The sequence below is a fragment of the Aspergillus luchuensis genome, chromosome 5 (genome assembly GCF_016861625.1).
Source record: "Aspergillus luchuensis IFO 4308 DNA, chromosome 5, nearly complete sequence".
In the NCBI taxonomy this organism is placed as follows: domain Eukaryota; kingdom Fungi; phylum Ascomycota; class Eurotiomycetes; order Eurotiales; family Aspergillaceae; genus Aspergillus; species Aspergillus luchuensis.
This window is the reverse complement of record NC_054853.1, coordinates 1,855,265-1,881,310: the sequence shown is the minus strand read 5'-3', so window position 1 is coordinate 1,881,310 and position 26,046 is coordinate 1,855,265. Positions and strand designations below refer to the sequence as shown.

At 33.7% G+C, this 26,046-nt stretch overlaps 3 protein-coding genes across 3 annotated transcripts; all 3 read left to right on the top strand.

Annotated features, from left to right (window-relative positions):
- Positions 1 to 20,394: 20,394 nt before the first annotated feature.
- AKAW2_50619A (uncharacterized protein) lies at positions 20,395 to 20,712 on the top strand (the record flags this gene model as incomplete). Its single annotated transcript, XM_041690458.1, has 1 exon — positions 20,395 to 20,712. One exon carries the CDS (start codon positions 20,395 to 20,397, stop codon positions 20,710 to 20,712), a length of 318 nt encoding a protein of 105 aa, XP_041544040.1.
- Positions 20,713 to 21,951: 1,239 nt separating this feature from the next.
- On the top strand, positions 21,952 to 22,518 carry AKAW2_50618A (uncharacterized protein; the record flags this gene model as incomplete). Its single annotated transcript, XM_041690456.1, has 1 exon — positions 21,952 to 22,518. The coding sequence occupies one exon, from the start codon at positions 21,952 to 21,954 to the stop codon at positions 22,516 to 22,518; it is 567 nt and encodes a 188-aa protein (XP_041544039.1).
- Positions 22,519 to 23,200: 682 nt separating this feature from the next.
- Positions 23,201 to 23,542, top strand: AKAW2_50617A (uncharacterized protein; the record flags this gene model as incomplete). Its single annotated transcript, XM_041690455.1, has 1 exon — positions 23,201 to 23,542. One exon carries the CDS (start codon positions 23,201 to 23,203, stop codon positions 23,540 to 23,542), a length of 342 nt encoding a protein of 113 aa, XP_041544038.1.
- Positions 23,543 to 26,046: the final 2,504 nt, after the last annotated feature.

Sequence of the window (26,046 nt, the reverse complement as noted above, 5' to 3'; positions counted from 1 at the left end):
GGGGTAATATAAATAAAGTTAAATAATAAAATAATATATCAGATGCCTACTTATAAAGCATTTTTAAGATCTATATAATATCTGAGATAAAGTAGAATTATTATATTAATTTTACTCAAGCATTAATTACATCCAAAAGTTTATTATCATAATTAAGGGTCTAATCACTCTTCAGTTACACTCAGCTTGCTGCTTAGATAATCTTTTCTTATTCTTCTTTTTCTTATCTAATCCCTGAAATTCTTAATTCTAATTATCACTATCTTTGTAAGTATAGAGAACTTCTGGGTTGGTCTCTTTATAGTTAACTGGAAGAAGCTTAACTGCAGGCTTATTATATGAATAATTTTAATCAGAAGCAGATAAAGATAAGTTATTTACAGTTTTATATATTTTAGACAGTACTTTAAGATATTTTTCTCTATTATGTCCTTCAGTAGGCTCAGATTAGGGTACTGTAAATAATTATTTATATAAAGGCTTGTTATTATTCTTTATCTTACTACTGTTATTAGTAATTCTAAGAATATTTTACAAGCGTGAGGTCTTAGTGGTAAAGGCTTTAATTATAATCTTTATTATAGTTTTGCTGAATGCTGGATTATCTATAATTTCTATATAAAACTTGTTCAGCTAGAATATTGTTTTATTTTCCGCGAAGCTGCTAGCAAGTTTAGAGTCTAAATAATAATAAAACTATTCTTTATTCTTAGACAATTTTAAAAATATTAATTTGGTTCTTTGTAGGACCTGGAAAATTAACAAGATTTCACTGAGAATTATAATATAATTTTAGATAAGTATATTGAGACTGTCTATTTTATACTTTCTAGCAGTATAGTAAACCTGGATATTTCTCTCATATTTAAGTTTAATATAGTATGTCTTGCTTTGATTTTTTATATAAAAAACTATTTTATATTTCTTTTTATATAAAAAATATAAGATAGTATAACTAACATCTGTGTTAACATCTCTAAGTAAAATACAGGGATTCTGAGATTATCTTACTTAGACCAGCAGGTATCTTAAGAGATAATTTTCTAGAATAGAGTAATTCCTTTTTCTGACAGTAATAATAATAATTTTTAATTATTTATAGAAACTATAATTAAAGTAAGAGAATTAGTATATATTAACAAAGACAGGGCATAGTTGTCTTATAATATTTATAGTTAATTATAATTAATTATTAAGCACTTCATAAAAGCCATAAGTACTTTTCAAATCTTGAGCCTTATTAGTAGTTTATTAGAGAATTAGTTATAAATTAGACAGAAGATATAATTTAAGAAAAGTTTAAGAGTAAAGAATTAGAGACTAACTAAATATATGGAGAAGCCAGGTTTTTATAATCTCAGAGCTTTAGAAGAATAAGGATTCTGAAGATCTAATTTATTTAATCTAATATTAAGACCTCTTTCTGAACATTACAGTGGAATTAGGATGACACGGGGCGAAGAATATAATAGAGTATCTTATAATAAGCTGTCTTAATATAAACATGCTATCTGAATAATAAATATCTCTTATATACTAGTCTTGCTAATATTCTAATATTTCTTACAGAAAAGATCTCTAGCTCAAAAGAGAATATATATAATTATATTTCTGGTATAATAAATTCAAGCAAAAGAAGACTAAAGAATATATATTATAAGAACTACTTAATTAGTATATAAAAGAGCAATCTCTATTCAGTAATTAAAAAGCTTTACCAGAAACTTGCTGAGCTGGCAGTCATACTTATATATCTCAATCTTCTACTAGTCTGAAACAGAGGGAATGCTAACATAAACTCCTTGCAGATAAATTCTTAGCCTGGAAAGGAAATCACAAGGGTATACAAAAAATTTACCTTCTATGTAATATAATTATTGCTTAGCATATTATTACTATCAAGATAATATACATGCTTCATAGGTTATTATTTATGTGGATGCCACTCTCGCATAATATATACATAAATCATGATAAGTAAGCTATTGCGTGCAGTGCGTAAGCAGATAATATATATAAATCATGATTACTGTTTATTATAGTGAAATATTTCAGCCACAGTATATATAAATAAAAAATATCTTTGATATTCCAGACTTTATATTGGGGTTAAACTATTCTGGAAGATAAATAAAGTAGTTACTGATCCTGGCTAATTAGAATGAAATAAAATAAGATATCACTATAAAAAATTATAATTTATCTAGAGAATAATAAAAAGATCCATAATCCAGCAGGGCTGTTGTGCTTATACTAAATAATATATTTATCTTTTAATTATTAAGCAGAGTATTGGATAAATAAGTATTTTAGTTATATAGTCTATTATAATAAAAATAATATTAGTTCCAGAGACAGTATCATGCAGGAACTTAAGATCAGGAACTTTTTAAGAAGATTATAAAATAAGTCCTGTACCCAGAGCTTGTCTAAATAATATATAATATACTGAGCTAACTAGTCTAATAATTTATTATATTGTGGGAGCCTGGGAAAGAAGAGTTATAAAATATTAATTACTATAAATTAAGTATTGAGACTATTTGATTTATCTAAATCTATTAAATAAATAATTAACTTTTTATAAGCCAGTTATTAAAGATCAGGAATAAGATAAGTCTCAGAGAATATATATAAATAAATATAAATAAAAAGGAAGTAGTTCTCTAATATAAAATTAATTTTAGGAGTTATATTTTTAAACTTCTTATTAATATCTATCTCCATATCTTCCAGTAAAATTGGAGTCTGTCTAATATTTATTCTGCTGATTATAGCAGAATAATTATCTTAGTATATCTATTTAATAAATCATGTAATTATACTTTCTGCTATATCTTTAAATATATATATACTGTTCTGGCCTTTCTTGAGATTACTATCTAAAATTATAAATAATAATAAGGACTTTATATGGAGCAGCATTCAATAGATTCTAAATAAATATTCTGTTTAAATAACTTGAAAGAAAACAGGATTAAAATCTAGAAATCTGACTCAGATTAATATTTACTATATATATATTTTCTAGAAAGGAGTAGTTTATTTAAAATATAGTAATTTTCATATTTCTTTCATTATACTTATTATTTCTTGAAGGAATGAGATTTGACAAGAAATAAGTAGTAAATCTTTATTTAAAATTAAAGATTCTGAAGAGATAATCAGACTAAGTAATTATAGTAGTTTTTATTTCCTTTACTTTTTACCTGCCATTTCTTTCCTAATTAAAAGAAAGGATAGAGGATCTCAGGATCTGTCTTATCTTAAATATAAATAGTTAATATATATTCTATCATAATGGATAGAAAAATATAATTAATAAGTTAGATATACTGCCTGTAAGGAACCATGCAGGAAGTATATACATGTTATAGTAAGCATTCTAAAAAGAATCTTAATAATCATTTTCTTTTTCGCAATGTCAGGCTTGTCATGTTACTTTTTAATAATTTAGAAAAGAATATCTGAAACTATACAGCATCTAGCTACTGAAGTAACCTATATTTTGCAGAATCCTTACTATAGTTCCTTTTCTCTGTGATTATACATAATTATTCTTAATATTTCAGTGATAGAGATTAAGTGGCTTTACTTATTTATATTAAATAGTTGAATGGGTCTTAGGACTACTTCATTTCTTATTATTATTATTTAGATTAGATATACTGTAACCGCTGATAATATTTTGTTAAGAGTTCCTTGATAAACTAAACATGTCTTCTTCAAACTTTCTGGAGGTACCCATCCGTCTGACACAGACAGTTGTGTTCTTGATAGCTCTTATCTTCTAGAGAGGTAAGTTCAAGACATTTAACATTATCAAGTGTTCTAGACTATAACTCAAAAACTACATTGAAAAAAGCAGAGTAGATAAAGCTAAGTCTTGTCCGAAGAGAGCATAAAGTTTAGAAGTGCTCATTTAGTTGAATCGCGAAGTACCAGAAACGGGAAATGTATGGTCCTATTACTGAGACCTACTAATGCACATGATAGTGCAAGTTACACATCTTCCCGTCATATTGGATATCCAAATGAGCAATATACAGCGATAGTCAATGAAGTAAATATCATTCAAGCACATATAAAGGCATCTGTCATGATATTGAGGAGAGCCAAGACATGCTATTTCAGTTCAAAGCCAGACGGCTTGACCCTTATTAAGGGGGGCCAACCAGAACCGATCATCAAACAACGTCGCCAATACCAAAATTGCTGCAGAGCGAAGCTTACGATTGCTGAAGCTGTTGCCTACAGTCTTTTCTATAACTTTTGGTGCAGCCTTACCTTATCTCCCGGTTTACGCAAGGAAGTGGATTTCCATATGAAGATATATTACTGGTAAGATTGACAGTTATATGGTTTACCGGACGAGCAAGCTAGTCTTATATAGATTCTCAGAACACTTTGGCAACGACAAGGTATATGGCTTCATATAGATAGGACATTGCAAAAACCACATCGATTAAGGCTATGTTCCTAGCGATATATAGTGCAATGAGAAAAGGATAGCGTGATACCTCTATCTGTAGTCTGCACGTACATGCCCCTTAAATGATAAATACAAAGACATGGACTTCGGCCTGTGTTATCACCACAGGCTAGATAAAGGAAGCGGCAGGGAGAAGACTCAGGAAACGCGCAACGTGGTTATCGGGCTGTACAGTATAAACTGCGCTTGCAAGGTTCACGTGTCGGTTGCAGAAGGGGCAAGGAATATATGTAAGTATCGTGACGCTATACACTCCCAACAGTCCCGATGGGTTTGCCTGTAAAGTTGTCACAACCTTGCTGTGATATCCAGCTCAAAATACCAAATTAGAATTGGGCTGCAGTTAGTGGTATTACTTTCATAATTATACCAGCATGTATTTATAAGTATCCGTGACTCTTATAATATATGTTAAGAATAGCCCCCAGAAACTGCAGGGAACATGACTAGAAGAGAAAATCTACCAGCTAATTATAAGCCTGTCGCGTAGCTGAGTTAATAAAATCTTTACTAGTTACTTAATTTTCAGGAATATTATAATATTTTTCTGTTACTAGTCTAAGAAACTAGCAAAGACTCTCATAGATCAAGAATATTTTATAGTAAAATATTCCAGTAAAAAGACCCAAATCTTAAACAGTTATTTAAGACTAACAGGGGATCATATAACTAAGATTTATATTCAGAAAATCCAGAGACTTAAAAGATTATATAGTCCTGGTTATCTTCGGGATATAAATAAATAGTTTAACTTTTTATAAAGACCGAATATCTGGTAAAAATTTATTAATTTTATACTGACTAAGAAGAAGCAGTCTTGGGTTATATATATTTACAAGAATTTAATAAACAAGCTTAAGAAATTTATTATTACAGTTCTTATCTCTCAGTTAAACAATGCAACTGTAGTCCTGTATTATATAAAGATATAATACTAGTAAAATCAGAAACCTGTATTGGCCTGTAGAAGTATACTAAAAAATCTTAAATATAGACTATACTATAATATAACTATTATCAGGTAATTTTCTATTAGTTATAAAGTAACAAACATTATCATGGATATGATGAGGGACGGTAGAAAACTAGAAAAAATAATAAATTTAATACTTTCTCTGTATTTTATAGCTGATTTATTATTCTTATTTCTTATATAATAAAGCAAGTTATTACATGCTCTAATTTAAGCCTTGCTAGACTTCCAGAAATCTTTAAATTATAAAATTATCCTATATTATTATTTTATTAATAAACTAACTTCCTAGCTTATCCTACAGTATATATAGCTGGAATAAAGTCTAAGCCTCTTACTCCTGTATATATTAAATAATCTCCCCTGGAAGACTTTCTTCTCATAACAGTTTATTCTATATTTTCTAGTATTTATAATATTATAGATCTTGAAATGCCCAGAGTAGATATAAGCTCTAGAAAATATTATATATCTAGATAAGAGCCCACTAAATCATATTAAATAATATTATAGATATATTGTATGGAGGTATACTATAACTTACTTCAAATAGAATTATAAATATTACAGATTATTCTTAATTCAGTCTATATATTCTATTACATACTGAGTAATACATTATCAGTAATAATATAAATAAATCTAACAGAGTTTAATTCTTTTAAATTATACTTACTTTATATTACTTTATCTTTAAGCAAACAAAGATCTAGAATAACTGCAGCCCAGTAATCTATAGAAAGCTTAAGATTTATACTATACAAATATTACTAATCAAGAAAAATTAAATAGTTTTCTATTTATTACTTAAAGATAGATAATACCAGTCTCTTACAGTAATCCTCATAATTAATAATAATAATCTTATTATACTTATTAAAGAAGATAGCAGCTTCTATATCAGATAATACAATTATAGAAAGCTATTAATATATAATACTTTAATTACTTAATTCAAGAATCTGTGTATCCATATCTATAATAACCCTGATCAGGGAATATTACTAGCTAATAAGATTAAGTAATTATTCTGCCTGAAATTAAAGACTTATTATATTCTTTATTATAATACAGTATCTGTTTTTCTCTCAGAGCAAAAGACTCAGAACTAATATATTAGTATAAAAAAGTTATAGTAGATCCTGCTGCAGCACAAACTATAGAAAAAGAAATCAGTTATCATTTATCCCGCTAAAACCTATAATAAGTAACTGATTAGATATTAATAACAGATCCCATGCTAAGATACATAATTTATAAAAAAATTCTTTGGTCTCCTTGGAAAACATAACTCTAAAGAGATAAAAATTAATAAGATTTTTTTAGTAATATAAATAAAGATACAGAACCTCCATAAAAATCAAGATATCTTCTAGATTAACACCAGTAAGCACTTGGAATTATAGGATTAAAATAAATCTAGCTCTACAGATCTAGTCCTGGTATTTAACTTCAAAATCATTCTTCTTACCCAGCAGAGTAAAGTAGTGCTAAACTTACTTAAAACTGAGACTATAATAATAATAACTCAGATATATCAGAATAATTATAATATCTGGATAATTAAACTTAGTATACTCAGACAGAATTCTCTTTATACAGAACAAGACTACTATCATGTATCAGCTCAGATAAAGACTATAATCTATAAATTATCTTTTTCCAGTCAAAACAAATATAAGAATACCATGAGCTAAGAGACCTTACAAAACTAGTAATTTCTGTAAAATAATCCCCTATCCAAAGGTATCTCAGAGAAATTAAGACTTCTGTAGTATCAGATAAATAAAATAAATAAAGTTTAGTATTTATTAACAGATCTATTAGCTCTAAAAATACAGTAGTAGTCTTATTAGCCTATACTTATTAATAGCTGAAAGAACTATACTTATTAAAATATTTACTCTGTCTATTCTCAGAAAATAAATAATTAAATACCAGATACCACAGTATTCAATATTCAGACTGGATAAATCCTGATTATAAAATTTAATTATCTATTATTCTACTAATAACAGCAAGCTCTATATAATTTACTATTAATTACTATGCTTATCCAAGGACTGCTGGCTTCTAATAATATATATTAATTAAAATTTCAGGTCAAGAATCTTATTACTCTTATTAATAAGATTATAATAATTATCTTATAGCTATATTTCTAAGTTAATTATCTTCTAAGCTAGTTTTAGTATCTGTTTAATCAGGTCTAGTCTGACCAAGTAAAAAAATAATATATATTCTAGCAGTATAATTAAGACTCCCTGATATTTCTGATATTGTTTATATATCTTTCACAAACTTTTTAATATCTTCTTATCCAGAGGTGTATTCCTGGAGAAAGAGATATAATAGATCAGACAGTTTAGAATATGACCTAGTACTTGTATAAGTAGAGTTAGACTCTATTAAAGAAGAAGCTTTAAGACAATAATTCACAGTATTATAAAATCATTTACTAAATTCAGTATAACTATCAGAATAATCACAGTAGTCTTTCCTTTACTTATATTTAATTATAAGACAGTATTGCCAGGCTGGTCAGAGTAAATTATATATTATATAACTTCAGCTTATTAAATACAGATAATAATATTATTTTTAATTTCAAGTAGAAACTATTCTAGGCTTCTTATAGTATCCTAGTCCTTACTTTCTGCTATCTCAGCTTCCTTATAAAAGCTATTAATATTAGATTAGTTATAATAAACTAGCAGACACTTAGATCAGTATAAAAACATCACACTCTAAATAAATATTAGTAACATAGATTTCTATAAATCTGGAACATACTACTATTAGTCAGTAATAAGAAGCAATAAAATTAAGAATATACTGATATATAATTAAAGCAGAATACTAGAAATATATTCTACAGATCTACTAATAATAATTAATATTTCATAGAGACAGTCCCAGAGATTATCTCATTATCATATATAAATATAGTAATATTATTTAAGAATATCCTACTATACAGACAGTGAAGTAGGCAAATATAGCTATTTATATACTTTTAAAGTCTCAAGACTATCTCGCAGGCCTTCTTCTAATTCGTAATAATATAAATCAGAATTACTATAAAACTTAGAAATAAAAGAATCAAACTCCAGAATAATATTATTATTATAGCACTGTAAAATACATAATCTGTTAGATATAAAGAATATTAATAAAGATAAGATTTCTATCAGAATATCATATGTCCGTAATAAGTCTAGAAGTAAAGAAAAGAAGAAAAATCTCTTTATAAAACAAGTCTATAAAAAGAAGATAAATAGAATACTCTAGTTCTACTTATTAAATTCAATACTTAGTATCTCTAAGCGGGCCTGGACTTCTTATAAGAACTGAAGGAATATATAGTTTTAATATTACTAGATACACAGCAGAGTACAGGCCTCTGAGACATTCTAACAGTCTAGACAAGGAATATCCAGTAACTAGAATCTTTTATACAGCTATTAATTAGTAACAATATTCTAATATTAATAGATATAATTCTTCTTTTTATCTAAATATTTTTCTTACTTTTCTTAGATTTCTCTTTTATATACACCTGACAGACCTGACAGATACAGTAGATCTTAAAATAATATATAATAGAGACTAACTTAATCTATTATTTTAGATAAAATAAGCTCTTTCCCCCGCTGCAAGTAAAGTACAGATTACTCTCTGAAATCAGATATTATAAAATTAATAAATTAACTAGAAAATATAATCATAAATAATAGATACAAGCTGAATAATTATTCATCTCCCCGGAATACAATAATACAAAAAAAAGATATAAGATTATATAAGTTTTATTACTAGTTTAGTAACCAGCACAGCTTGTACAGAGTACTTTATATATTTCTGAATAATAATTATAATAATTTATTACAGATAAGACTATTAACATACAGGTTAACTAATTATATATACTCCTAATTACTAATAATTACATAGAAATCTAAATAATAAAGTACACCCGTTGGCCAGTCATGAACTAGACTGGTAATTTTATAAATATAATTACTTTATTCACTCCCGCTGTTATAATCATATATTAAATATAAAGATAGTTTTAATATACAGTATACTATATTATCTCCAAACTCAGTAGAATAAAACTATACATAGCGCAGATAAGTCCTTGTAATTAGATATAGCTCTTCCTGGTTCTAGTAATATTATACATACATTTCAAGATCTTTAATACTGATATTATATAATATAAAGAATAATTATATATAATTAATAATCTTCTGAACAAGAAACTGAAAATCATTATATTATATTAATTCTCTAAGATTATTATTCCACTCAATCATCTGCATATATTATAGATAAGATAGATAATATTTTTAACAGAATATTATTACTACAAGATATTCTAACAGTTTAATATAATTTCTTTTAAGAAATAAAAAAGAACGCAGTCTTATCTGCTATAAGATCTAAAAAATCTCTATAATTTCTAATTAGTAGATAACAAGATCTTTAAGAATAAAACTAGTAAATATATATATATAAGCTTAATATAATATTTCTAATATATCAGAAGATTCTTGAAGCTCCTGTAACTTATTATCAAGGAAATACTAGAAATAATAATTATAAGAGTCCTCTGGTAGTTCAATATAAATAACTGTATAATATTTTTTCTTCAATAATTAAGTATTACTATATAATATTAATACTGATTACTAATCTTTTTCATTAACATCTTACAAGATAAGTTTATTCTTTAAATTATAAAAACATCTAATATTCTGGTTATAATTCACAGTAACTTAAAGCTTTAAAGCTTCTAATAATCCTTTTCTATTAATAAAAAACTATAAATATACCTTGGCTAACTCTACTATAACCATATTTTCAGATATCTGATATATAATTATATAATCCAGCTTATCTAATACTATCAGGATCTTAAACAGTTATACAAAAAGCTGACTGTATATATTAATTATAATATAATAGAATTATATTATAACTACCAGTCCTGCACTTGTAAGACTTATCAACAGATACTAGTTACTAAAATTAGATTATTATACCTGTATCACCAGATAAAATTCTAATATTTTATTTTTTAGATTAAGCTAGTACACATAATCGAGAAGTAGACATTTAGAAAAGTTACTAATAAATTAATCATATAGAATAAATCAGAGCATTTAACTGTCTTATTAAGCTGTAATAACCAGATAATCTTCTTTTATTCTAAAATAAATCTGGAAAATATAATAAGATTTCTAGATCTACCAGTGCTCGCTTAGAGAAAAAAAATTATCTAGTAATTCTTGAATAACTATACAGATATAAATCTGGATCCGGGCAGATTTAATAAAAATATAATAAATATTTACTAGGGCAGTCAGCATAAATATATTAAAGAAAAAAATTTATAATTTCACACTTACCAAACTAAAAAGATATCAAAAAATCAGATATTATATATAGCTCTCCAGAAGACAGCCAGGAAGAAAATTATTAATAAAAAGTTTATTATTAAGTAAATTATATTATACCTACTACTTCTATCATACTCTATTAAGTACTAACTAATTTATCACCTATCAGATTAAGCTACTATAACTAAAATTTCATAAAATAATAATAGCCGTGTTTAATACACTTTTTTAAATTATATAATTAAGACCTAATACATCTTACTGGATCAGCTGATATATATATACTTCAACATAGTATAGAATTCTGGAGATCTATATTTATATAACAGTTACTGTTAGATTATTCTCTCTTATCTCCAGTGATATACTCTCAAAGATAATAATAGAAGCACAGATAAGATAAAAGAGATTCTTTATATTATATAAAAGTATCAGAATAAGATATAACTTAATAATATATATAAACTAGTAGATTTCTCTGATTTAAATAAGTAATTACTATTATATATAACCCTGTATACCTGTCTATAAATCTAGAATAATAATAAGACTTTCTATCTACTATATTATAACCTGCTGGCTGTAATATAAAAATACAGCTACCTATTTAATTATAATACCTACTTCAGATAGGCTGAGGGTGCAGAGTATAAGAATAATCAGTATTTCCAGAGTATAATATTTATTTTAATTTATTTTAATAAAGTTAAGCCGGCATTCCAGAATCTCTAGTAAATACTTACTAAAAAACTTATTCTCAAAAACACAGTGGGCCTCTCTTAATTCTATACTTTTATTAAATATATCTAGCTTCTATACTATCTAATAGATAAAAATACCAACAGACTCTTTATTTAATAAGAAAATAAGAAATACAAGTTTATATATAATATTAAGTTATTATATATATTCACCTGTATACAAGCAGCCAAAAGCAATGAATTCATATAAATTCAGTAACTAGTAGTAGTATACTTAGTCCACAAAAATCTAATTCTAGATATATTAGAAAAAATCTATTATATATTAAAGATTAAAATAGCACTTTTATAGAAAACAAAATATACATAATAATTTAACAGTTAAAAATTCTATCTAGTTAGTAATCTAATTATTCCCATTACTATTACTGTCAAGAAGCCGGAGTTAAAAAAAATACAGTTAATTAATTTTCTGAAAGTCCACTGGAAATATTTAATAATTATAATAGATCTATTACCATAATTTTATCTTTAAATTTAGAATAAGGTACTAGTCCTACTTGACAGTAAACCTGTAGATTCTATTATAATTCAACAGATTCTGTTTTATATCCTGCACTTTCTTCAGTTCATATTAATTAAAATCCTGAATAATTTTCCAGGTCAAATTATACTATACTATAAACTAATAGAGACAGACTAGCTTAAACAGTACAGATCTTAAATTATTTTTATTATTTAGAAGAGATTATTTATAGCTTTTAATAATAATATCCTCAGTCTGTTCTATATATAAGCACTTTTTATATAACTATATATAATTATAATATCCTCACAAGTTCAGCTTTATATTATGTTTAAGTTATGCAGCTTAAATATATAACTTATAGTATTTATTTAATTTTAGATTTTATTTTATTTTTTTTTTAGTTGGCCCTGGGCATACTACTTAATCTTTTATTATAATAATAAAAGTTTAATAGATAATTTATAATATAAGACTATAAAGCTTTTACTTCTAGAATTATAATATATTAAACTATATTTTTAGTCCTGATACCAGATATAAATATAATTCTTAATTTCTTTTGCTCTGCATATTTGGTAATAGTATAATAAAAATAATAATTCAAGAAAATTGACTAGAATCTCAGGAAAATACTTTTTTAGAAGTAGATATACTGTAGTATATATATAATTAAAAATAATCTATAACTTTAACTGGATTAGTTACATGACTAATATTGTCTCAGGATTACCTGTGAAGAATTCAGTTATATATTTATTATACTAGCTAAATTAATCTGCTATTATATAAATAAAGTTCCCTGATAAAATCACTGTTTTAGTCTAGATATCTATATTATATTTAACCTAATACTCAAAGTCTAAAATAGAGATAAAATCATATTTCTTTAATATAAAAAGATTATAATAATCATATTAGTTACAAGTCTAGCTATGAGAATTAAACTCTAGGATTCTTATAATTATAAGATCTAGTAATATTACTGCTGTAAGAACAGTAATTAATTAAGAAAATATTAAATAGAAATCTTACAGAGTATATATAAATCTTTCTAAAATAATAATCAAGTTACTTTCCCTGAATCTTATCTGAATATTTACTAATCTGGTCTTAAGTACTTTTTCTACTGAAAATATATATTATACTATAAAATTATTAACCTTATCATCAAGTTTACTGATATAATAAGTAATCTTGAACTGGATTACCTGTAGCTAATCAGTATAAAAAGTACTTAATATAATATTAATATTCAGGGTAATTTAGATAATGAGATAAAACATGAAATTCTTATATTAGTAATATCTTTTAATATCACTAAAAGTATATTGAAGAACAGTCTATAGTATAACTTATATTATAAATTAAAGAAGAGATTATCTCCAGGAAAGTCTACTATTTCTTCAGTTAATCTTATCGTACATGTACTTGTCAAAGGATAGCTAATTATTATAAATTTCTTATACTAAAAGCTGGATCATGAGATTTTTAGTAATTATTCCAGAATAAATAATATCACGCTTCTCAAGAATTTATATTCCTACTTTCCTAGTAGTAGAGACCATCTTATCTATTATCTTACTAAAGAGATAATTAATCTCTTCTGTTAATTAGAAGCAGAATTTTAACTTATTAATTATACAAGCTAAGACAGCTATGCTTAATCCAGGAAATTACTAAAAAAGACTTCTCTCTGTAGATAAAATATCTGCTGCACAGGAAAATGCTTTAAATATATCAAAAATTAACTTATTATTAGTCTGGTTATAGTAAACTAATTAACTATAATTCTAAATCCAGATATGAAGTACCACAGTCCCTGTTCACTAATATTAATCAAATCCTGGAAAAAAAAAAGAATAACTATATTATAAACTTATATATTAGAGAAGACATTTCTTAAAGTATTTTTATATAAAATATCTCTTTTTACAGTTAATATCCAAAAATTTAATATATTAATTATAATATTCCAGGATTTTATTAACTCTGGTAGATAATTACTAGTAAAATCTTTCAGGATGCTTAAGATTAATTAATATAACTCTTGCTCTAATAGCTCCTTCTAGTCAGAAGCTTCTGTCTTATTATACTAAAACAGTATTAAAGAATAAACAATATAGTAATAGATGTATTTAATTACACGTATAGATATTTTAAATAATTAATTATAATTAATATACTAAAATTAAATAGTTATTTTTCTTATTTTTTTTTTTCTATATCTGGATTGTCGGCTTTCTTCTCTATTATGTCTTTGAACAAATAATTTAATATTCTTAATCCTCTTCCTTAGATTTATATTTGTGCTTTCTACAGCTTAATTCTATTATACAGCATTATTGGTTCTCTGTCAATGTATAAATATTAATAATAATTATCTATAAGGCTGGATAAGGCAGTCATCAGAGTATTAAATGCTGAACTCTAAAAGAAGATCTAGACATAGCATTTATTATATAGGATCCCTTTATTCTATGTTTGTATGATATACTAATATAACCTTATATAACAAAGATCAATTGTCTATAACCTTTCCGTGGTTCAAGCTCGGTGTATAATTCGGTCTCCGTAGGAGACAGACATTCTCTGAATGTGAATCATTGAAATCATGCTTTGTAACTAACATAGGACAAATATTAATATTTTATTATCTGTCTGCCGACGCAGTGGCTAAGTTCCGCGAGTTTTGGCGGGCGAGCAAATATAGCGTCCATTCAACAATTAAAATTCACAGGCCCAGCCTTGGTGGCATCTAGATTACAATGTGTCATTTTATATCATTTAATTTGCATTAGTGGATCCATTGATTTGCTGCGCGTATAGAATATAGATAGTAGATAATATATTATAAAGTATGGCAGTAAGTAATCTTTTTATAGCAGGATCCATTTTATATATGATTTTACTAGAATAAAACCCCGGTACTAGACAGATCTTATATTACATGAATCATACTATTCACAATCTTTTCTGTATTACCTCTGCTATAGAAGAGTAAAAGACCTGAATAACTAGATATTTTATATTACTAAGAACAGTGTGCTTCTTTACTGAATAAGAATTAGTTATATACTGTAGAATAACCATAGTAGAAGACTATAGAGTCTCCAGGTATTATACAGTTAAGTTATATATATTCTTTATTATCTGCTGTAATTTATTTAATTATCCAGTCCAGGCTTTCATCTGGGCCTAGTTATCATTAATTATTAAATATATATTAAAGACAGGAATATCATGTTTAATATTTAAACTGATTTCTTTAAGAATATTTCAAGTCCATATTAAAGCAGAGTCTGGTGTAAATATATTCTGAAAGTCTTTATTATGATTCTTGTATAGATTTTATAGTAGGATTATAGATATATAATAATATCTGACTACTAATTAAACATTATTTTTATAGTAGTTTATATCTAGTTAATAATATTCTTAAAGCACTTTAGTGCCCAAGAATATAGGATTATTATTACCAAGCTGAAGCTACTGATATATAGTTACTAGTAGAATCTTTACTAATATTATATCTGTGATATTATATAAATCCATAATATTAGTCTTGTATATTAGTTGGAGCTATTCAAATAATATAACTTTATTAGTCTTAAGTATTATTCTATAAGACAAGGAGAAAATGCTAACTAATAAGAATAATATATTATATTTATAAGAATCTATATTACTTAAAGTTTAGGAATTTAAACTAACCCTTAGCTTGCTGACCAGAGGCCTGCTGGTATCACTGGTTCTGGCTAGTTATAGTTTAAACTAAGTTTCAGCCTGTTAAAATGCCCATTATGAATTTATTTTACTGGAAGCTTCAGTAAATAAGTAAAAGTATAGATATTATACTTATAAAAGCCTTTTCAATTCATCGGATGTAATAGTATTATAGTGATATATTTATAATTTATAAATATACTGAAGAAAAGATATATCTTTGCCTATAACTTAGCAAGTGAATATAACTTGGTTAGGTAAATAGTGATATCTTCTTATTCAGGGAACTGAGGAATAAAATTACATTTCAGATACTGTGTATTCCTCTGAAAGCACTTGATACTAATTATAGACGGATTCTCCTCAGATATATTAAATTTTAGTATGGGCCTTAATTTCCAATGGCATTGCCTTATTCCTTTCAAGGATTATATGCCCGCCACAACATGTCTCTAGTATATTCAGCAGTCAACATTCTGGTCCCTTCCAGGACTAGGAAAGTTTCAATCAAACCGGCATGATAAAGGCAAAAGGAAGCATCACGACACCGTCGCAAGAAGACTCAAGCTGTGGATCTTCTCATGCGTCTGAAAGTCCCACAATAGTCTTGCTATACAAAACCATTGTCAAATAACATGGAATAACATCTCACTGACGCGGAAAATAGAGCATTCTTGCCACCAGTTTTAAAAACATGTATATTGTAATGTCATTCATCCCAATACTATCCTCTAAGTTGTCCAACTACTGTACTGACTCTGTATTCATCAATCTCCTGCTAGGATGATGACTTATTATACTTGCACAGAAGATGGCAATATCTTTTAGACTGATACAGATTTAATCAAATATTTATAAAAGCAGCACCATGCTAAATTTATCAGAAGACCTGGTTACCCGGGAATCATGGACGGCTATGGGCATATCTAGTATTACTTTAAATATGAACAGTCTATAAGTAATCATAGAAGTTTCAACTTTAATAAAGCTATGCTGAACCATCTTAAGCATTACCATTGAGATCTTACAGCTTCTGTCTGTGAGCATTAGCCCGAAGTACTTCGGGTATCATTATGTACAGTTGGCTTCACATAAAGATTCAGATTGACTCACAGAATCTGTCGCTGGTTACAGTGGATGATGTTGACGCTGATGAAATTCATAGGCTGACCCTCTTGCCGTAATTAGGACCTCAGCTGTTGCCGGCTCATTTTGTCCAGAGGACAAAGGTGATAGCAGCGAGGTTTCGTATAGTGACCCGTCATGGCTGTTTCTTAGGCCCCGTTTTCAAAGTCGAAGTTGAAACCGTCTTCGGCAAAATACACGTAACCATATGTCTATTTAATTTATGGTGTGATTAATCATATAGCTATCATCTACTATTTACATATCTTCGGGCTAGTGCAAGGACCTATATCCAGATTTGTTGTCATACTTAGCTTGCGGTAGCAAAGGATTGCTTTTGTGTATCACTGCGCCACTTTTTTCCATTGGATTACCTAAGCCCGACTGCGTTTGAACATCTATCATTTTTGCACACCCATCAAATTTCATCACCCGTCCTTTTGTTAAGTCTACCGTCGTGGGTTTGTTCTATTCTGGTTTTCAGGCTATCAAAAAGATGCATCCCGACTTTAAAGGGACTTTCGCCATGTGTCTTACAGCCGATTGGTATTCAGTATGGAGACCTTCTACATTTCTTTTGCCAAAGACAATCTGGCACTGTTCGTGAAGGGCCTGAAGTTATGCAGGTACGATCCTACATTTACTTGAGAATCTTTCGATTAAGTCTTATATTACTACCAGTCCATATTCCTTATTTCTGCACACGCGTGCAGTACCTCTTACCTATATTATTAGGCGATACAAAGTCGTTTTCACCTGTACAATTCTCCTCTATATGGATGCTTTCCACGTGACTCCGCCCGCCTTTTCGTAGGTTGGTAAATTAGTTTTGAGTAATGGAACTCAATAATCAGGGCCCGTCCCAGCTCAGCGTTCCACAGAATATTGGCCAGCCGGAGGTCCTGGTGCAGGATTCCCAGTGAACGAATCTCCTTCTTAGACCTTGCAATCTTACATGTCCTCTTGTCATGCTCAATCTCAGGTATAGGTTCACCTCCCTAGGCCATGATGAGCATGTGGCAGATCTCGCCAGCTCCATGTATGTAGTATGTAATGATTCGCATCATCCAGTTCAGTGGGGCGATTGAAGGATTGGTAGCGCCACCAGGCTACCCGCCTCTGTCCTGGGTACAGTTACCCATCCAGCATTAAATCCGCACCGAACCCACGCGGAGACAAATTCGGCAGAAGAGGTTATGACGAAAGAGTCACTTTGGGCATCGTACGAATACTCTGGTGCCCTCATTTCAAGAGAATCGGATTTTGCCTTTGATGCGCAATAGGCTGGAAAGGAATGTAAACGCCTCTGAAAAGCCAGCCTTATCAGGTATGACGCGGCAGTTGGTCTAGGTCAGCGAGAGGTAATTGCGAGGAGTTCATAGACTCATCCCAGCTCATCTTAGACGTGACTTTGGTGCTTGATGGACAATGCCGTGGGAATGAGGTGAGAGCGGACCCTTTGCGCCATGATATGATGGAATAAATGGCCACAGACTTAGGAAGATCACGATACAGGACCTTTTCAACTTTCCTAGAGCCCCCAAACCACTTTTTCGCATCCTCAACATTCATCTGTATTAGGAAAGTGTTTAATGAACTGGGAGCTCCGCTCTTGCATGGTACGCAGAACGGGGGAGTGAGTCTGGAGTGAGTAGGCTGCTAAATGCCGCTCGCGCGATAATTTGAATGTTGATAGACTCTGACGTGTCAATGGATTGTCCCAATGATATGAGAATGACACCACTTTAGGTAGCAGCAGTCAAGTCGTGCATACGTGCATTGCATCTTATGGTACATTATGGTGCAGACCCCAGCTTCTGAGGAACGTACCGCTACGCAAGGCGATTGACTACGCTTTTCTTTGCTGCGACAAAGCCGCGAAGCCCACAAAGCCGCAGGAAAGACAACACGGGCCATTATTCGGACGCTTATCAGCCATGGTGCTTAGACCAATGCCACGAACTACGAACATAAGACTCCCTTATTAGTCGCCGTCGCTGAGAAACCCGTCAATGAGCTCAGACACCCCTTGACATCGGGGCCAACGTCATGGGAGAGACGCCGAGGGCAATACCGTACTTCACTTGGCTGCGGCGTCACCGAGCGGCGGTCCTGGTATGCTGACCTGGCTTAACGGGGAAGGGGATGACGTTGAACGCGGTTGGCAGAACAGCGAAAGAAATCACCGATCTTCAGCGTCATCCGGCAAGGGGGTAACATCGGCGGGATCGAGTAACGGGACGGAGTAGGATCCGCCCAGACTCTTCTATCGCTGGGTGCGAATTTCAACACCCAGAACGTGGCAGTGTTCACACCGCTTTCTCTTTCCGCACAAAGGGGATATGTCAGGCCGGCTAGTTACACTGGTACTCAACCCTGGAGCTTCTTTGTGAACCTGCGGGATAGCCAGGGGCGAGCACCTCTGCACCATGTTGTCCAGAAATGTAACTGGATATGAGGCGAGGGAACCGTGCTCGCTGCTCATTGCGAACGGGGCGGATATCCACAGCCAAGACCATCTGGGCCACACGGTTTTGGACAGACTGATTGATTGGACGAGAATCGTGGGAAACCGTTGGAGAGTTGTTGAGGGCTGGGCCGGACAGATACGCCCTGACGCACGATGGTAAAATCCCATTGGAAATCGCCCCTCCGGGCCTCTGGGCGGAGACGGTGCGGCTCTTCGCCTGTTATTATGCATACCAATCTGACTACTCAGCTCTACTAGTTCAAGCCAATGTTAGCTCTGTCCAAAAAGCCTCAATCCGCCCACCTCTGATGGCCTTCTCCTCATACCGTAGATACTGGGCTGAGGCATGCAGGACAACATCTGACCCAGTTCCCCTGAATCTATCAGAACTCTTCGTCGAGTGAATTTTCATGACACGGTACATATCAGTGTGACTTTCGATAAATGTGCTGTATAAAAGATCATCTACAGGCTCAAGTACAAGGTAATACTCTAAGTTTGATTTGAACGGCTAGGATTGGTTGCGATTGAGCTGGTTAGATGTTCACTCATCTCCTATTCAGGTATATAGTTATATGAACTCTACTAGGTAGAGGAGGCCGGCTAATTGAGGATGAACGCCAGGGTCACTGCAACAGAAACGCGTGAAATCGACCAGGTACTCCGTACCACAGCAAGGTCAGCGTTGGTTGGCATCCCGAACCTGTGTGTCGTCCGCCGTTTGATCGTATAAAGCGGTTGCCGGCGTGCAAATCGTCGGCCGTGGTCTTCCAACGCAACCAGTGACGTATATAACTATTGTGCATCCCCTTCGGTCGGTCGCAGGTAGCGGCAGAATTTCCCGCTGTTTATCCTCACAGTCAGTCCACGGAAGCAGCCGTATGGGACATCGTTTCCCGATAGGAGCGGAAATTTTGCCTGTCGTGGAGCGAGACGGTGTTTGGGCTCGGAGTGGCCTCCAAAGGAGATCGTGGCAATGTTGGATGAACCCGGGGAAAGTCGTCGGTCGGTTGCGTTCCCTCTATTGTCCCTCTCGTTCTTCTGCCTGCTTCTCCCGTTCCTCTGCCTGCCGTCTCAGCTCGGCTTCCTTGAGGAAAAGCGCTTTGTAGTCTGGAGAGCTACTTCCATTCATCGCTACCGCAAAATAAGGGATGGAAAAGATGGAAAACTCCAGGGCAGTGTTGGTGATCAGACTGTCCCTTCTCATGGTCAGCTGAGCGGCCCTTCGGTGGAAGTATTAATCCGTCACCCGCGAACCGCCCTCTGGGTACGCAGCCCTGGGCCTCTGCTCTAAGGCCTGAAACTACACTTTGCGGGGGGACGTTACTATACTAGCATTCTGAGCCCTTTTGTATGAGAAAACCTATTCTAGTGAGCGCGTTTCGCACGTATATACACTTGTCCGAAGACGACACATTGACTATCAAGTTGAGATTCCTAGACTAAGTATATTTGAGCTTGACGAGTACTCATTTTCTTTTCGCTATTCAATCCTGCAACTCCTCGTCGGAAAAATATTTCTTTGGGGCATCAGGATTCACAAGATGACCTCTGCAATAGTTCGTAGAATCCTTGCCTGGCTCCTTCCTTACAGGCTTGCATTTCACATTCGTCCCTTGACGCTCGGCGCACTGGACGAACTCCATCTCTTTTCTGCACCCACAGGTATACTGTATGTAAAACGAAGTGCACATTGTGAAACCTGAGAGACGTTAGGCATAAGAGTTACATTAATCACAAAATGCCGTTTACCGTGATTCGTAGGTTTCCAACGAAAGACGAATTAGAAAGTCCCTTAGCAGACGGTGGAGAGAAATCAGATGGGCTTGGTGTATTTTGGGCGCTCTGGGGTGTACCGGAAGAAAAGGGTCAACTGGGAGGAAGCAATAGAGAATGAGCAGATTGAGCTTTACTACGTTCTATTTGTGAGCCTGCAGGCGCCTATTTATATACATGAGCAGGGCTGCTGTCAGATTGCTGTTTTGCTGCTGACATGAGTTGAGCGCTTAGGCTGCCCACTATCCAATAAAGACCAGTAATTTGTCAGTAGGACGCATAATGGTCACATCACATCACATGGATCACACTTCACTAGATTTAACCTATCATTGAGGCTAGAGGATGCACATGTACCTATCTTGGAAAAGATCATCGGCGCTGTCGCTTTCACCTATGTGACTCAAGAACTGTTTCGACCTCCGCGGTTAAGTCTTTGCATTTTCTTGCGTCTCTTGATTCTCTTGATGTCCTCCTGATATTGCCACCTAATTAAAAAAAGATCTTCTCCTTTGCCTTTGTCCAGATGAGTCAGATATCCTCACCTCCTCGCATACTTTCGATGGAGGTATCGAGCAGGGATGACAGCGAGTACAGAATATTAGTTCAAAATCGGGTCAGATATTTGATCATCAGCGCCGGTACATTCGAACGGTCAACACTTTCCATGCCCCTCAGCTCATTGCCTGAATTTCCTAAAGATTATACCTGGAATGTTGCATACGTCAGTCGAGATACATCGAGCGGTGAGGTCGCAATGAATCTACAGCACAGAAACTTCATTGGCATAACAGAGCTTTGGCATCCTGTGCTAGTTGACTGTCTCGATTTAAAAAGGATCAAACAGCTCACCGCTACCACTTACGAAGCAACTTACTCCTGTAACGTGTCGTTGGCTACTACGAGATCGCCAGTTGTCATTGCGAAGGTTGCCCGATTTGAGTGGGAAATACCTCGTTTATTGCTGGAGACTCTCATGTATAGTAAATTGGAAAACACAGGTCTTGCCCCAAGATTCATTGGCCATGTCCACGAGCATGGCCGTGTAATCGGCTTTATGCTAGAAAAGCTCCAAGGGCGTGAAGCAAAAATCCAGGATCTTTCGTCTTGTCAAGCTGCCCTCCAGCGCCTACATGACATTGGCATCCTCCATGGGGATGTCAACAGATACAACTTCATTGTTCAAGATGGGACGGTGCGACTGATTGATTTTGAGAAAAGCCAATTTTGTAATGGCGATACTGCAGCTATGCAAGCCGAGATGGATAGTCTATGTGATCAGTTAGTGGAGGACACCGGACGCGGTGCAGGTTTCGCTCGGTGAAATTGGCCTGACTGGGAAAGCCGTAAGTTCCTCTCGGGCTGATTCCAGGACCATGTTAACCAACTAGTTAGGCAATCCTCTGTTACGCCGATCGCCCTTGCTTATAGGTCAGAGAATGATCGCGATTATGCTAATTGATTTGTACTCGCCTTGTAGTATAATAGTTATTGCAATAAAGAATCCCCACCTTTCCCCAATTTATAAGGAGTCAGCACTATTCGAGTGCTAGTAGGCAATATACCAGTCCGTTGGAAGGAGCGTGTATGTTGATTCCGCGTGCTATTTGCTGTCAAAAGACATAATAACATCCCTTTTTCTGAACCAACCTCCACGCCTGACGAATTCCGAGACGTTAGCGACATCGACCCCTTGATTACTCAACATCCATAGGTTTTGGGCTTCTCGACATTCCCAGAAGTGTTCCATGAATTCTTCATAAGAGTACACTTTGTCTCGTAGAGCACAAGCATTAGACTGAACCCTTGATGACCTCAGAGCCTTTTCCAAAGCAATTTGGCAACCACTACAGCATATCCCATTCTGTACATCACCGCTTTTAATATCGAGATACGGTAGGGCGGTAGTCACCATATAACGTAGTAACGCCTTTTCCTTTGATTGTGCCACTCGCGCCCTCTCATTTGCTTCACGTAAGGACAATCTGCTAATAAATTCTGCCGGCATGATTTGGGTTCTTTTCTTTCGCACAATCTCGTCCATTGAATATATGCCAGGCAATGACCTTATCGTAGGCACCAAGCTGTATAGGCCACGCGGGCTCGAGTTGAAGCGGTTTTTCACGACAGATGATGGTAAGAGGGAGGGAAGAGAATCTTCCCGAATGCAAGAGAAACAACATCTCGTGAACGACAGAAGAAATATGAAGCCACCAAAGGAGCCGCAGAAATGGCAGTCCCTCGTACAGAGTACTTTGAACAGGTCAGAAAGTGTGAACCAAGACGCAATTTTGGTTTTTAGTATAACACACAGAGCCTCAAAGGCATGGGTAATTGTCACTTCGTAGCCACGGGTCGTTCTAACGATTTGGTGCGCACGGCGATTGACATGACGCAAGTTGAGCAAAGATTGAATATCAAGGAGGAAGCATATCTCATAGACAATTTCAAGGGGCAGAATCTGAAGATGTCCAAGTCCTGAGGACGTAGCATTGATAGATCGAAGCAGCGAGCTGCGTACTTGGTCGTGGTCACGGGAATTTGTTCTGGCAACCGCTAGATCGAAGTCATGCCGATGATATGAACAGACGCGGAGAATCTCCATTCCAGGTGCTCTTTCGAACTCGCAAGGTGATGCGGCTACTTTTCCTGATTCCATAGCTGGGCATAAGTCACCGTTTGATATCTGACGCTGCTGAACTTCGAGACACGGTCGGTATTCCGTTTGTTCCGTCGCTTTTTTAGGAAGAGAGCCTTGAATTGGGGTGAAATAGTACCGGGATGCGTTCGTTTTGTTTCCAAAGAGTGGGATAATATTAAAATTCCGTCGAGTAGGAGATAGGGCAGAAGGGAGATGATGATTTGACTCTGTAATTCACAAGGAAGGGGCGCACTGGTCAAGAAATCACGTGATCCTTACTGCCTGGGGCATCAAAGGGCCTTGGCAAATGCCCAACTGGAGCCAAGCCTTCGATTTATGCAAACATCAGAGATGATAGGTATTATTGACCACCCCTACTGCTCACAAACGGTGGGGCAGTTCCCGCATAGTCATCGCCTGTGATAGGCTGGGACGGCGAATGAATAATACCGATACCGACCCCGCTTTTGGAAAACGCCCACACCGCTTAGTGGAGCAATTGGGCACGTTGTTCAACTCTCAACAAGTGTCAATCTCAATATTGGATAACTTGTGCTGTCGAGTTACCCATGTTTGGCATAAGATATTTTCAGAGCATTGTATTCCATAGGCGAGGGTTTTTATCGGCAAAGGTCAGCCCCTCGTGCAAACAACGACACAGCTATTTCACCATCAAGCAAACATTGTCACCATGTCAGCGATATCTCATGGCAGATCAAATTACGCCCCCTTGGGAGTTTTGCTAGCTCTCCCCTAAAACCGCCGATTGATGGGAAAACCGCGTCTAATATACGCTCAATCCTTGACTGATTTGAAAGCCATTACTGAGGATCCCCCCGACTCCTTGGCTAGTTTACCCTCTTAGACAGGAGAAGTACGAGAACGTACTGCAGGTCTTGAGGTCTGATCCGGGCCTATTAAATAAATTCACCTCGTATCCCACGGCCATAACTTATCCGCCTTCTCAACCGTCATATTCTCATCCCCCCTCTCCTCCGCCTCTCTAGCCGTCTCCATCCACTGCTCATACGCAGTCGATGGGCCTCCCGCGCAGCCTCCCATGCCTCATTCGGAACCCACCTATTAGAATTCGTATCCAAGGACTTCATAAGCCAGACTTTTAACTTCTGCACCGTCTCGAAGTCCTCATAGTCCCTGGAATGCCGAGCCAGCTTTTCCTCTGTCGGTATATACAGACACGAGCCCTGTAATCCGAGCTCTTACTAACTATTAACCCGAAAGCTTAATCAGCTCCTGCCGAACAGCCGCAGCACTATCTCTCCATAAGGTATGTGCGTAATAGAAAAGTCGGAATAAAGTCGGGTCTTAGAGTCTAGCGGGTCAGAGCTTTGGGACGAGGCCTTTCATGCATACGTTATATGTTTAGTGGTAGATTGAGGCGTCTTTACTTTCTTTCGCTCGTTATATTTCAGGTTTCTCGTCTTCTAGTGTGCCCTCGTCTTCTGAGTCAGGGGGAGCTGTAAAGTCTGGCGTCTCGTTTTCGTATATGAATGCCGGCTCGATACTTGCCGTTTACTAATCTATAAGACCGGTGATGACCGTTGGGTCATCTGCCGAGACGTAGATATTACTCTTATAAAAGTCGGGGTGCAGGAGAGTAGGGCTAGCTGTGTCTTGGATACGTTTATCATATAATAACCTTTCGAGAACATCTTTGCTCGTTTGAAGTAATTGTTAATGTTTATGAACCTGTCCTCGGTAGGAGAGAACACCTTCGTTAACGGACTTCTCTCGTGGAATTCGAGCACGTCCAGTGTCTATTAAGCCAGAGCTAATATTTCTGAGTTCGTTCCCTAAATTCCAATGTTTTCCATTAGTCAGTCATCCTCGAAGCACATATAGCAGTGTATTTGAAGGAAAAGAATACAAGGAAAAAAGAAGGTAAAAGATAGGAATGTGGTACATGGGACGCGTTAGGGGCGTAGAAAAAGAATTCACACTTACATAGACTGTAACTCAGACTAAAGTCATAGTTTGATTCAAAATGAGAATAATCCCTTAGTATACTGGGTTCTATCGCTAGATCAACGTGGAGCGGCTTCCCGGCCTATGCACTTCCAAGAAATGGCCACTATTCTGCGGCCACTTATCTAGATATCCAGCTTACTAAGTAATGACTAAGCGAGGTCGAACCCCGGTGCAGGTGCCACGGCTAGGCTACGGCGAGCTAAAGCTACCAACGATGCACTG